The sequence below is a fragment of the Gossypium hirsutum genome, chromosome A02 (genome assembly GCF_007990345.1).
Source record: "Gossypium hirsutum isolate 1008001.06 chromosome A02, Gossypium_hirsutum_v2.1, whole genome shotgun sequence".
NCBI lineage: Eukaryota > Viridiplantae > Streptophyta > Magnoliopsida > Malvales > Malvaceae > Gossypium > Gossypium hirsutum.
The window spans coordinates 8,794,305-8,808,527 of NC_053425.1; the positions used below are offsets into that span (position 1 = coordinate 8,794,305).

The window sequence follows — 14,223 nt, forward strand, 5'->3', positions numbered from 1 at the left end:
GATTAACTTTAACATGTTTTCACTAAGCGAAGGTTTAATCATAAGACACATTTATTTTTGCAAATTAATTTTTAAGAATATCAAAATCTAAATATTTTGAAAATGGGGGAGATTGTTCGAACATTTTCAAATATTTATAGTATTCTAATAACTATAAGTGAATGGGTAATTAATCAAAAGATAAATTTTTTGGTCATTAGTCAAAAGTTATATCATTTGATTTTTAAAAAAGAATTATAACTATTCAAACAATATTATTTGAATAGTTATGAAATTAAATGAATTATTATTATTATTTATTTATTCATAAATACACTTATTGAATGATGTCTCTACGAAGAGATATGAAAATTCCTATAAATAGGGTTGAGATTTCATTTGGAAATCACACTAACAAGTTCTAAAAGTTTTTTTTATACTTCCTAATTTTCTAATATTATTAGATTGTTCTATAAAGAGTTACTACAGAAATTCTTTGAAATTCTTTGTAGAAATAGAATTTTTTGCTATACATTGCTTAGTGCTTAGTGGGTTATTCTCGTCAGTGCAAAACACAAATAATCATTGGCTTCATTGTATCCTCGAGGTTAATTTGCTTGGAACCATTTGTACACTGAAAATAGATGGGGGCGAATATAACCTTAAAGATAGTGGCTTGATACACGTATTGGAGCCATGTTCTATTTTTTCTTTTTTTGCTCAAGTTCCATTCGTGTGTTCAAGATTTTCTACACTAGAAATTTATACTAATAGAGATTTTATTCGAAAGGTTGAGATTTGAATTTTCAACGTGATCAAGTTGAATTGCATCAGGGTTAATTTAGTTTTTCAGGATTTTGGTGCATATGTGGTGAAGGTGTAAAGGACTTGTGTTCATGGTTGAAATTAGCCTTGAGTTTGATTCCTGGTGTTTACCTGATATAAATAAAATAAAATAAAATAAAATAAAACGCAGATGAATGATTGTATCGATAATGCCATTTTTACAATGTACTTTTCATAGCATCATAGTTTTTCTTAACTAATCAATAGCATATTTAGCTCTGTCATCCAGTTTTGGTCGGTCAGATCAAATGAAAACAATGTATGAATATAAAACATGTACTTAAAAAGAATGGTAGAAGTGAGGCAAATGCGTCGTAGATTTCCTGCATGTTTATCAATCTATTTTCTGCCTACACTGTTTCTTTTGGCAGTTTTGGTCCATCACTTGTCCATTCCTAACCACTTTTTCCTAGATTCGACGGTCTGACTTCACTTGTTCTTGGACTGAATGGGCCTCTTCCAACATTCCGAGGACTTCTTCGGCCTGCCCTCAGCTCGTTTACTCTAGGGCTGTACCCTTGTTCCGAGAAACGTGGACTCTCGATCTCAGTGCCCTTAAATTCTTTGGATGGTGTAGCAGTGGCGCTTGTCACCTTTAGGCTGCTTATGCGTCTGATCTCGCCCTTGCTTCGTGTAAACATTCCATCTAAAATCTCTCCATCATCAGCAAATGAAGCAGTTCTAATCAGCTCCCCTTCCTGCAGTCATTAACAAAAAATTGACTCAATGTCATTTGTGATAGGATCTAGGTCAGCCAAATATCCCACACCCAGTAGAAACAGGTCAATGATGTATATACACTATATGGCATCCAAATTTCAAAGGCATTCTATTGCTATGGCGCTCCAAATTTCCAAGACAGATACAGACATAGCTATGAAGACATGACCCTCTACATATCCATACTGGGCATGCATATACCCTTATCTGATACTCATATTCAGGTCTAAGTAACATAGCACTAAAGATCTCTAAAATCATTCTTTGTGCAACTAATCAGGAGTTAAAAAATTCTAAGAACTTACATTTACAAGGCTGAATGGAACAGCTGGTGACTCTTCATACTCCGCAGCATCTAAATCTTGAAGGTGGACCCCTTTGAAAAACTTGGGCAAAATATATTGTCTCACAGGAACCAAAAGCATGATCATTAATGGGAAAAGGACCCCGGCAAGTGGGATCCACGTCATACCAAAACAAACTAACAAGTAAGCAGTTTGGAAAATTGTAAATACAGCAATTGTCTTGAAAGGTACAGTTTCCACAAAGGTGGCATGGTACTCCTCCAGCACTCTGAAACAGATTATTAGAGTAAATAAGCAGGCTAAACGATTGTGATTCGGTTAATATTTACAAGTGCTCTAGAAGATGGTAAAGTAAATGGATTTAAGAGGTTACTTGTATCGTCTACTTGGTGCCGTGAAGAGCAACAATATTCGCTCCCAGAACTGGTTCCCTGGCAAGCTTTCAATGGCCATGAATGCAAAGTAGCCCCAAAGCACAGAAGTTGGGATCTTTTTAATGAAAGGCATTGCTGCAAGACATCCTCCAACCATTGTAGCTTGAAGCAAGTTACTTAGCCGCTGTTCTTTTACCTCGATAGGCAGCAGATCATCAATTTCCTTCTCAACATCAAATACTGTCTCATCAACTGGGGCATCAATACTTCCCATGGTTGAAGCCATTTGAATTGTTGATTCTTTCAGTTCCTTTAATCCCTATTCAAAGAAAGAAGTTTAGGCTGGGTTACTAGACAACCAGCGTCAAGGTTTGTGGATTTCTGGGGATAAAAAATGGGTTAAATAATGTCAATGTGAAGGAATCATTATAAAATCAGTACCCGAGCAGAAGGTTCTTGGTAAACCAGTGGACTCTGCATTTGTTGATAGGCTTCTTGCATGCTATCATACACTTGTCCTAAGCTTGCATTATTATGCATACATTTGCGGGCTGTTTCTACTATTCGGTTTCGAAGCAACTGTGCAGACCAAAAAAAAAAAGTTTTAATCTATCGAAATCCACGGTCATGACATGATGAATAATGATGCTGAGCCACTTGACAATGCAAAAACATAACTGCAATTGGATAAAATTACCTGGTGTTTCAATGTAGCTAAGCTTTTAGTATGCATTGGGGATTGTGGAATGACACCATTTGCCGGAGGGACGCCAATAAGACCACATAATATCGTCTGCCAGCAAGTACCAAATTTACATGCTTTGGTTTAGCGGAACTCGATACCAAACACAATAAAATGGAGAAAGGATGGAACAGGATCTACCAAGAATCCCAGAAGAAGTAAATCAAAATGGAAAGAAGGTGGCTTCCTCAAATTGAATTCTTTCTGCTGAGCTAGTTGCGAAGCTACACTGTGATCAAAATAATACAGGACGGCGAGCATTGTTGCTGGAATGAAAGCTCCGATTATATAGAGCACTGGAACCTTTAACATGTCCTGTTGGTTTTTGCCATTTATTATAATTCATCAATATGTCACTCTATTTGTTTGCAGGGGGAAAGAAGCTTTTAATGAAACACGTAAGACTATATAAAAGAGAAACTCGTTGTCAAGTAAAAAAGGAACTTATTTACCTTCATGACGGTCCAATTTTCGTATGCACCTGGGGACCATGGATTAGGACTGAAAAGCCGCCTTGGAATCCCTTTTGGAGTACTTCCTGCTGGTATATAAGAAACAGCCGTCCATACCAGAATCATTAATGGCACACCATAGTCTGCTACGAAGCCTCGCAAAGATCCTTGGGAAGAAAAAAATATTAGACTAAATTTCAGTCAGCTGACACTTAATCGACATGCAAGCTATTGGATAATGGCAGGGTCCCAAGGATAGAAATGAAAAACACAATTTGGAGATTAAGTGAAAAAAAAGGTTTTAAGGACTTGTGTAATATTTATGTTGGATAAATGATCTTGGAGTAGTGGACTAAAAGCATGTAAAGAGACTAACAGAAACTCACCAGATCCATATCTCCAAGATCGTGCTTTTCGGCTTCTTAATGCAGTAAAGAGAAGGCCAAAGGACAAAACCAAAGCAAACATTCCATTTGCAAATCTCCATGAAGGTTGAAACTCTAGCAACTTTGGATTTTCTCTTTCAGGTATGCGAAACTCATCAACAAGTCCCTAGTAAGCCCGATTCAGCAGTTATTGTTTGAAATTAGTTTGATTGAACTTTATAGTGTTATAAGATACGGAAATTAGTAGTTACTGACAAAAGGACTCAAGTTCTGCAAATTAATAAAGTCATGACTGCTTAAGACACATAAGCTTCAAGCAAATTTAGAACTTTTATTTGTCTCTCACCTTAATAGCTTCCTGCATGAAGAGCATTGCAATAAGAAGGCCAAACAACTCCCCGGCAAGACGAGTAAATCTGTTGATAATGGAACAAGCTCCTAAGATAGCAAGTAGGAACAGCAAGACTGCAGTCCACACACAAACCCTGCATAATATATCATAAATTTCCATAAAAATCAATCATATGGCTATATTGTTAGGAGCATAAATTACAATCTGTTATCAAGAAACAAAGAAGATACCATGCAGTCCATGCAAGAAAGAGCTCTGATCCCAAATCTGGCCTATTCTTGGCAAAATTGAACATAAATGTGTACATAATTACAGTTGGCTCTGCAACTCCAAGGATCAGCAATGGCTGACCTCCTATAATAGAGTGTATTATTCCACATAGTGCAGTGGAGGCCAATGTTTGAACAGCTGTGAGAATCCCATCTGTTAACACAAAAGAAAAATAAAAAACATGAAGCAGTTGAGACCTACAGAAATATACACAGGAAATTATATATACCAGTAAGCTCTCATTTCGTCAATTGGTCATTGTCATTCCATTTTAGACTAAATTTTCATCTCCACTCAATAAAATAAGTGGCAAAACATGAACAAAAATGCACTTTCTTACCGGTTTCTCTTTCCAACTGTTCTCCAAATGAAATAACTGGAATTGCAGATGCAAAAAATATATACGTGGTGGGAGCCAAAATCCTACAAAGATTGTAAGGCCAACATCAAAAATTATTTAAAAGTTATCCCTGCAGAATATGAAGTTCTCCAATGTCTGTCATGACTCATGAATTGTGACAAGAGAATGAGGTACCTGAAACCTGCCCTGAGACCACTGGTCCAGTCTTGCTTGTAGCACTTGAGTCTCCCTTCAAGGTCATTCTTGATTCCACGAAATGGTACAAAACTCTCTTCCATTGTCTATTTTGTCCAAACTAGGGCAATTAAGTTTCAATGGACTGAACTCTTTGAACTACTATGGCATGCATAAGCTGGCCATTGGAAAGCAGACAATCTTAAATCTGTCGAGAAAAAGGAAATCCATATGATACAATCAACTCAATAATATCCTTGGATTTACATTGTACACATAAAGCATTAACAGAATCTAAAGAAAAAGAAGAAGAAGAATCATTACAATATTACATCAAAATCAATCTTTAAGTAAAGGTTCTGGGCAACTTTCAAAACCCAGAATAAGAATGCTGAGCAAATTCAAAATTGATTCAAGCATTGGATGTTTATGTAGCAGAAAAAGTAACCCTTTAGTTCATATTGTCAATGCACAACAGCTCCAAAACAAATATACTACCACATTAAAGCTTGTAGTAAAGGAAGCACAAAGGGGAAAAAAAGTGAGTAGCTTTCAAGGAATATGCATAAAATGCAAGAGATCGTTTGGAGAAAAACAGGAGATTCAAAGTTAGTAGCTTTAAGGGGAACCTATACACAAATGGAAATGAACAATTAGAGTACTTACCATCAATTGAAAAACAAAGGGAAAATGTTGGGTTTTTTTTTTTAATAAATATTGCTAAAGAGTTTTTAGGGATGACAAACTTCTATAAGAGCGTGTTATACTTTCATTGTCCAATGTACATGAGAAGAGAGAGAATGCCAGTTTATGACAAGCTGTCTTGCAAAGAAGCATCCAAGAAAGTAGCTTTCCTTTCTTATCTCACGGTACATTTTCTTATAGTGAATTTTGCTTGGCATTTCAATAGCTTATTATATTATATCCTATTTTTTGATAACTTAAAAATTTTATCTTGAAAATAGAAACAAAAATTGTACAAATATATGGAAGTCTCACCATAAGCAGGCCGATAAAGTACTATCATTTTCTTGGATCGCATCCGATCATTATCATGAGCATAACATATATCAAAGTTGGAGAAAGAACATTGTAGATCTTGGATTTGAAGAGATCAGGGCATACCCGAAAGGATAGTACTTATATTGTGTTCATGACATTAACGTAATCAAAAGAAGTGATAGTAATTTATCCACCATTAGATGATGACCAAATAACATGAAAGTGAATGGTGGAGCTTTTAAACTCTTCGAAAAACCAACAACTTCAAGCCTCAAGGTGTAGTTGTTGTTGAAGATGGATTAATCAACTGATATTTTAGTACCAATCTAAACTACTTGTCTGGTTTTGTATTTTAGTATATACTAATCGTTGAATGCAGATTTTTGTTTTTTATACTGTTTTTAGTAGCATAAATTATAAGATGATTTCTTTTTTATTGCCAACCACCTATGCATTTCCTCACAGACAAAGCCAAGAACAAAGTTATTAATACTGTATTATTATCATGTACAAATTTCTAGTTTAGATTTTTTTTTCACCAATTCTAAATTTATTCCAATATAAGAAAAAAAGGATAATGTGTTACTTACCTAAATTATTAGTTCTAAAATAAAGGAAAGTGTCCAAGTTCAAGTATTGAGTGGTCAATAGAAAAACCTATCCTGTCCACGCAAGCCAGCGGTGCGACGGTGGATCTCGAATGTCTACCTACAGTATTTTTTAACTTGTTCATACAATATTATACACTATTAAAAATTCATTTACTGTTTATTTATTTATTTTTTCCTTGTCTTTGTACCATTAGATAGGGTTTCTTTTTTTTTTTTAAGGTTTTATTTTGCTTGTGATTCCTGTTTTGGTTCCCAAGAAAATCATTTAAAATAATCCAACATAATTTATTTCTATTACATAATTTATTTTTTCACATAAGGTCCCAAGTTTACATCCTGTTGTGTGCAAAACTGGTAATTATTTTTGCTCTTCCCCTGCTGTGTCGTCCTTGTCAAAGGGTGGGTCAAATAAAAACTCTAAACCACCATATTGTGATAATAGATAAATCTAATAGCTTAGGATATTGTTTAATATTTATTTAAATTTTTTTAGAATTATTTTCCAAAACTCTCTCCCTCCCACTTCCCCCTCATTCTCCACTTTGTTTGTTTTCCAAGTTGTTTTCTTTTGTTGTTGTAACTCTCTTCTATCGAATTTTCTTTATTTTCTGCTCCTTCCCATCTCTTCTTTCTTTCCCTTTTTTCTTTTGCTTCCATAAGCCCGCAATGAACACTTTGTTATTCTTTTCTTTTGCCGCCCTATCTTCTGCATCGGCAATCATCGACGTCTATCACATGCAATCGACAATTACCAGTAGTCATCGTATCCTGTCGCACGCAACCGGTAGCCATCGCAATCTGTCGCTCCCAGTGTGCCACCAGCCAATAGCAACAGCTCTTCGCAATAGCCCTTTGGCGACCCGCGGCTAATTCTCTCAATGTTCGGCAGCCCTTGTTTGCCACCCCTAGCCATCCTCTACATAGATCAAGTGTGGGTTCTAATATTTTGTAATCCGTGTGTGTCTTATTCATAACTAGATTGTATGATTTGGTGATAACCGAGTGCATGTGTAAATAAATCTTGTTGAGTTGTATATGTGTATGTGATCTGTGAGTGTATGATAAAAATAAAATGATGTTGTGTTTTAATTAATATCGTTTGGTTGTGACCTATGTTTTCTTTTGGCGGAAGCCGAATGTAAGTATTTTCCCTTACTGTAAAATTTAGTGTAAGCCAATTGACTGTGGGTGTGCTTCAATTATGGTCGAAAACGAGTAAGTGAGTTGGGTGACATGATTGAAGGCGAGTATGCCCAAACTTGAGTTAGTCGCATATGTATGTGTCCCTATTGTGTTGCTGAAATGATATTTGCCTATTTTTGTAATAGTCAAATGTGCCAATAACATGTTTTTGATCCATTAAACTATATGTGCAATTAGTATGTTCTAATCAGTTTTTTTTTAAATATGCTAATAGCATTTTCTTTATCTGTTAAACTATAAGTGCAACTAGTATATTCTGAATATGCCAATAGCTTGCTATGCTATTTGCATGTGCATTGGGGTTGGGGTTGGGTTATGTATGATTTGGAGGAAATTTTAGTAGACTATGATTTGTGATTCTGGCGGTTTACCTACAAATTCTAATTTGACAATTAAACTGCATTATCTATTTCTAGCGGTATTTCCGCAATAAATCTGGCAACTTGTTTATATATTTTTTTATGGTTAAAGATAACGATTTTGGTGTGTTGGGTTGGAAGGGTTCCTAATTACCCTAGTTAGTGTGTTTGATGGACGAAGATGTTATGTAGCAGATAGGGGTAGGATCTATTCTGTTGACACTTTGCATTGCATCATTTGATCATAGCCATGCTCATGCATTGGTTGAAAATTGCCATGCTTATTATGAACTTTGTTTTGATGGTCCTAGTTGATGTTTTTCTATGTATCATTGTTGGCTTTGTATGGATGGCTTGTCGTTTTTCTGAGAATGATTTTATGACTGAATTGTTACTTTTTGATCACACTGAGCTTCTTAAAGCTCACCCCCTAATTTTCTCCTTTTAGATAATCTTAAAGTTAGGATTGGACATAGTATTTAGAGGACTCGTCTTGGTTTTTGCTAATTAAAGTATTTCAATTTTATAATTTCATAATTATTTGGGACTGTAAAAAATTTTATATGAACTGTGGCATAGGATTAGAATTTTATTTTGATTTAGAATGCATGAAATATGGTTAAATAATTGGAAAACTAAAAATTTGATCATATAAGTTTGAAATATGATTTCAAACAACAAAATATAGTCATTGTATTTTTCCACTGCGAAATTCGTACTTGAATTTCTAAAAAGTAAATTATAAGTTAAATATGATTCCAAAATTAATAAGAACTTTTGTTTAATTAAATTTTTTTAAACTCAACAACATTAATGTTTTTATAAGTAAAGAAATGTCCACTACGATTTTTCGAAAAATAAACAAACACCTAAAAAATTAATTTCTGAAGGCCTGATGATTTTTACTTAGTCATTTTAGTGGCCAATGTGACCTACAGAATCTAGTTGTAACATCTAGGTTGAGTTTGAGGTATCACAAATTCAAATCAAAATGTAAAACATTTACACTATTAAGCTTATCTAGCTAAATGATGTGCAAACACTACACCAAAACAAATTTTTAGCGGCGTTTTTTTATGCCTTTAGCGGCGTCTTTTAGCGCCGCTAAAAGTATTTGCGGCATTTTTGAAAGCGTCGCAAAAAACGCTGCCATTGTCAACGCCGCTATAGATCAGGACCTTTAGCGGCGCTTTTTACACAAACACCGCTATAGATCATGATCTTTAGCGGCGCTTTTTTTACAAACGCCGCTATAGATCATGACCTTTAGCGGCGCTTATTACACAAACACCGCTATAGATCAAGATCTTTAGCGGCGCTTTTTTCACAAACGCCGCTATAGATCAAGACCTTTAGCGGCGCTTTTCCCACAAAAGCCACTATAGATCATGATCTTTAGCGACGCTTTTTCCATAAACGCTACTATAACTCAAGACCTTTAGCGACGCTTCAATTACAAACGCCGCTAAAAATACCATTCTTTGGCGACATTTATGGAAAAACGCCACTAACTTTTAAAACACATTTAAAAATATTAAATATTAAAATCAAACATTATTAATATAAAAAATTAATTAGTATTAAATATATACTTTTAGTCAAAAAAGACGATATTTAATCATATAAATAAATTAAATTTTTTAGTCAAAATATTGAAAAATATGTTAATAATTAAATAGAAAAATTACAAGTTCAAATAATGCAACTAATTAATTGCAAAAAAATAAAATAAAAATGCAGAAGTTCAAAATGTACAATAATAAACTTGAAAATTTATAGACTAAAATGGAAATTCAAAAACCCTTTGAAATTAGACTGAAACGGGTTTACTACATCCACTGTTTACTACATGAGTTTATTGCTTCTATAAACTCAAATTAGACATTGTTGAGGAAATCTAACACATTCTGATAAAATAACAGGCTAATGGATATTTTACTTCTGAGTAGTGACTTAATTGATTTAATTCACTTACTGCCACTGAAGGTGGTCTCTCCTCTTCAACAGGTCTTTCATGCAAGAACCTACCTTTGAGTCGTGACTGCAAAATTAAGATAAGAGTGCTACTAGTTTAGCATGACAACATGTGAAAACAAAAGGATTTTCATAGAGCAAAACCATATATATATATTAACATCAATCATCAAAACATGTGATCACACAACAGTCCAGAAGTGATTTATAAAAGCTAATTCCATCACCGGCATACTTTTAATATTTTACTTTCAGGTACAAATTCAGTGCATGACTATCCACCAAAACACTATTAGAATAAGGGAAATTTAAAAAACACTATTAGAATACCTATTTTCTTATTCTGTCGGCTAATTTCACTTTGATTCAAAGACACTTAGTAGCAAATTTCACAAAATTTCTTAATTTCTCTCTAAAGCTTTCTATTCGTTTGATTCAAAGTAGCTTACCAGTTTTGGAGACTAAAACCCAACCTTCCTACTAATTACGACATAAAAGTGCAAAAAAGAAAAGCCCTTTAGTGCCAAAACACCATTACAATCAAGTTTCTCTATTAAGTTTTGCATTGTAAAAGCGAAGGATGGGTAAAGAACATACAGTTTTGGAGATTTTGGAGTAGTCGTCGGTGAGGATATTGTGACCGGTAGACATTCAAGTATCAGCTGTTATAACACAGTAATCAGTCCCAGCGATAGCAGCTCAATATCTGTAATTTAGGAAAGCAATAGCATATCTGCAATTTGATATTAAGTTGTTAACAAATTGGGGTATCGTGTCTTATAGAATATAAATTCAAGTGGCAATTAAGTACAAAAAAATGGAACAAAGTACCTTACAACTAGGCTTGTAATGGTATGCAAATAAGCTTACCTATATGACTATCAAACTACCAGGTTCTCTGTAGAACTAGTTGAACCAGCTGGTCTGGTTTGGTTTTATCATCCATTATAAAATGTTTTTCACCCAAGCATAAAAGATTTGAAAGTGGGAAGTCAACTACACACCGTGGAGAAAGAGACGGCTTAGCTTTATTTTGTCCAGAATGGTAATGTAAGGTAGCCTCCTCCATTGATTCTGCCATTACCGCTCTTTTCTCCATTTCAGTAAGCGCAGCAATGGCCTTTTCATACTTTTCCTGCATTAACATAAATGTTGAAGCTAATAGCAGTGATGGGACCGGGAAAATTACATATAACATTTGCTTACTTTTCACAAGAAAAAAAATTTTAAGTGCCTCAATAAGGTATGTTTGAGGGGAAAATTTATAAACAAAAAACAAGAAATTTGAACACGATGAGTACCTGAAGCACTTCAACAGAATATCTTTTGTTACCTTTTGATCTTGCTCAAATTGCATTAGGATCTATGAAATATTTAACAGACATCATTATCATAAAGACATACATATCGATAGAAGAAAATAATCTTCAACTGCTAAGAAAACTAGCAACTTTCAATTCATGATTCATGAAAACCAGAAACACGGGTTTTTTAGCAAGTTCTGGTAATGCATATTAACATTAAATTTCGTGAAGAAGCCTAAGGTGCCAGGTAAAAGCAAGCAAAATGAGTCGCATGATAGGAATTACATAGTTTTATAATTATCTTTAAAAACAAGTCGGCAATTGACTGTAAATTTTGGCAAATTGAATAACATATTCCAGTTTAAATAACAGATAAGTTCCTCCTTGAAATGCAAAGATTAAATAGTCACTTATATCCAATTTATAAAACATTATGACATAGCAGAGGTAAAGAGCAACCTGTAACCAAGAAAATAAATTACATTTCCTCTACAGTCTATAGAGAACTGACAATCGAAGAACCAAAAGTAATAGACATAATATAAATTATTAACCTGAGAACAGCTGATCTTTTCTCTTTTATTATAACATTGCTTTTTAATGAAGCACGAATGAAAGATCTTACAGTTGTTGACTGTGAAAAAAAAACTACGAAAGCTGTTCACATGCAGTCAACTAAGCCGTTGGTATGACAACATGCACAAAGTAGATCATAAACTCTAGGCCAAACGTAATCAATCTCTCCACAAAACTAATCCATTAGAGTGTAAAATTTCAAGATAAAATCATGTTTGAACTTTGACACCTAGTCCCATGTTCACTTATGGATAAAATATTGAAACTTTTTCCCAGGTAAAACTTGTCGACACATATGCTTGAAACATTTACAAAATCATTTTATTTTCCAGTTATTTCAGAAGACTACAGATCAATCTCATGATTTCAGCAATAATAAATGTAATCCACATCATACTATAACTTAAAACCCCAAAATCATAATTTCTTAATCCTAAATTCATCATAAACATCATCTTGGAAGATTACCCAAAAGTTTGTCTTACACTACTTAGGGGGAAAACAAACTAAGAAATCAATATTAAGTGTTGTGTGAAGTTACATAATTCATCAGCATACCTTCCTACTGTTCACCTTTTTTCCCGCATTAAGTTCTTCAGGTTTCCTTCGGTTTCTCTGCCAATTTGCAAATATAACTTTATCTCTTAAAGCAGATGGATCTACAGATGATTTTAAATGTACAAATATGATGTCTAAGAATTAAAAAGAACAAAAGCACATTAACAGATCAGTTGAGTCACACTTGCTGCAGTCAATGCCAAAACTAATAATTGAACACTTACACCAGTATATCAAAACTAATAATTTGCAGACCAATTTTTCATACACAGTAAATCATGTGATGCTAACCTACTCAATTTTACAAGCCTTTTATCCAACCATAAGGGGATTTACCCTATTAAGCCCCATCCAAGACTAAGTACAGTTAAATCCTTTGTTGCTCAGGCTATTTTCTTTTACTTCATTTGTGAAGTCCCTCTGTTTGACATGTACAATGGGCATGGCATTCCAACCAGACATACACCCGAGAAACATAGAACAATAACAGTTCTAGAAATTTTTAACTCTTAAAAATAATAAAATAAAATTGGTGATGGCAAGCAGTCATAGTGTCATACCGTGCACTTATTGATTTGTACATCTGCTGAGCTCCATAAAAATTACCCTCATTTATAGCTTTTTCTAATTTATCAATATTCTGCATTTCATATCAAAAGCAAAAACCAAAGCAATTAGAAATCATTCTTCACCAAAAAAATAAACTCATACTTCGATATAAAACTACAGTATTTATTGTTCTAATTAGAAACCATTCCTCAACATAAAAATAGAGTAAAATCATACTTAAATCTAAAGCTACACTCTTAATTGGTTTTCTCTTGAATTAAAGAAAAAAAAGAGCTTGTTTTTTCAAAGAACAGAACTTTCCACATGCAAATACTACAAACCCAAGATTAAAATAACAAAAAGGTTTAAAAGCTCCTCCTTTTGAATGAAACTTTCCATCCTTCCAACCTCCTACACTTCTATTTTCTTACCAACCAAACAAAAGCTTAGGGAACAAGTACATAAATGTAAAACATACAAAATTATCAGTTTGTTTCTATTTTTTTTTCCAGTTTTCCACGAAAAAAATATGATGGGTTATTTCCAAAAATTTTTCTTTCACTGAAAATAATCTCAAAAAAAATACTGAAAGCAATAGAAATAAAAAAGAACACCTCTTGAACAGGAGGAAGTGCCGCTCTTCTTAGTTTTTCTGTTGACATTTTCCCTTGATATCCTCTTTCACTTCTTGTTCTTCAATGGAAAGAAAGTACTGATTTTTCTTCTTCTTATTCAGAAAGATCTGATTTCTTTTTCCTTCTATTGATTTCTTATTCAATGGGAAGTTTCAGTCTCTCTTTCACCTCCTCTTCCTCCGGTTTCTTCTCATCAAGGGTTTCCGTCTCCATAGAAATCACCAGTAAAATTAAAAGGAAATCGTATGTTTCCCTTGAAAGCCTAAAATTAAAAGAAACCCTAACAAATCGAGAGAAAATGAGTAGCTCTGATTTTCTTATTCAGTGCAGTGAAATGAAAAGGAAAAAAAAGTGTGATTGGTGTTGCTGAAAATGGGAAATTTGGGGGCAAATTTTGAGATTAAAAGGGAAAAAGAATTAAGTAGAAACTTTTATTTGGGAGATAAGAAGAAGAGGGAGTAACGAGCGGGTAACCAAAAAACTGAGCGGGA

General features: G+C 33.9%; 1 protein-coding gene and 1 long non-coding RNA gene across 5 annotated transcripts; both read right to left on the reverse strand.

Moving 5' to 3' along the window:
- Positions 1–940: 940 nt before the first annotated feature.
- Positions 941–5,842, reverse strand: LOC107951601 (boron transporter 1). 2 transcript variants are annotated; one of them, XM_016886697.2, is made up of 13 exons: positions 5,628–5,842; positions 4,962–5,169; positions 4,767–4,849; positions 4,387–4,579; positions 4,151–4,289; positions 3,805–3,970; positions 3,419–3,585; positions 3,108–3,281; positions 2,922–3,017; positions 2,666–2,803; positions 2,224–2,543; positions 1,851–2,118; positions 941–1,523 (listed from the first exon to the last, which is right to left on the reverse strand). In XM_016886697.2, the coding sequence occupies exons 2-13, from the start codon at positions 5,063–5,065 to the stop codon at positions 1,221–1,223; spliced, it is 2,151 nt and encodes a 716-aa protein (XP_016742186.1). In that variant the 5' UTR covers positions 5,066–5,169; positions 5,628–5,842; the 3' UTR covers positions 941–1,220. The 2 variants fall into 2 exon arrangements, with proteins under 2 accessions (XP_016742186.1, XP_016742187.1); XM_016886698.2 differs by lacking the exon at positions 5,628–5,842 and adding an exon at positions 5,286–5,607.
- Positions 5,843–9,924: 4,082 nt separating this feature from the next.
- On the reverse strand, positions 9,925–14,223 carry LOC107951603 (uncharacterized). Of its 3 annotated transcripts, none has more exons than XR_005911425.1 (7): positions 13,712–14,223; positions 13,109–13,188; positions 12,549–12,605; positions 11,412–11,473; positions 10,981–11,245; positions 10,708–10,843; positions 9,925–10,177 (listed from the first exon to the last, which is right to left on the reverse strand). It is a non-coding gene; the product is annotated as an uncharacterized lncRNA (long non-coding RNA). The 3 variants fall into 3 exon arrangements; XR_005911427.1 differs by having other exon boundaries at positions 11,115–11,245; positions 13,712–14,222; XR_001698510.2 differs by having other exon boundaries at positions 10,708–11,245.

Excerpts from the sequence above, each read along its gene's own strand:
- LOC107951601 (XM_016886697.2), bottom strand. The coding sequence starts at position 5,065 with ATGGAAGAGAGTTTTGTACCATTTCGTGGAATCAAGAATGACCTTGAA. Across the intron at positions 4,850-4,961 it reads GGTCTCAGGGCAGGTTTCAG|GATTTTGGCTCCCACCACGT; the intron begins GTACCTCATTCT and ends CAATCTTTGTAG. Across the intron at positions 2,119-2,223 it reads GCACCAAGTAGACGATACAA|AGTGCTGGAGGAGTACCATG; the intron begins GTAACCTCTTAA and ends AATCTGTTTCAG.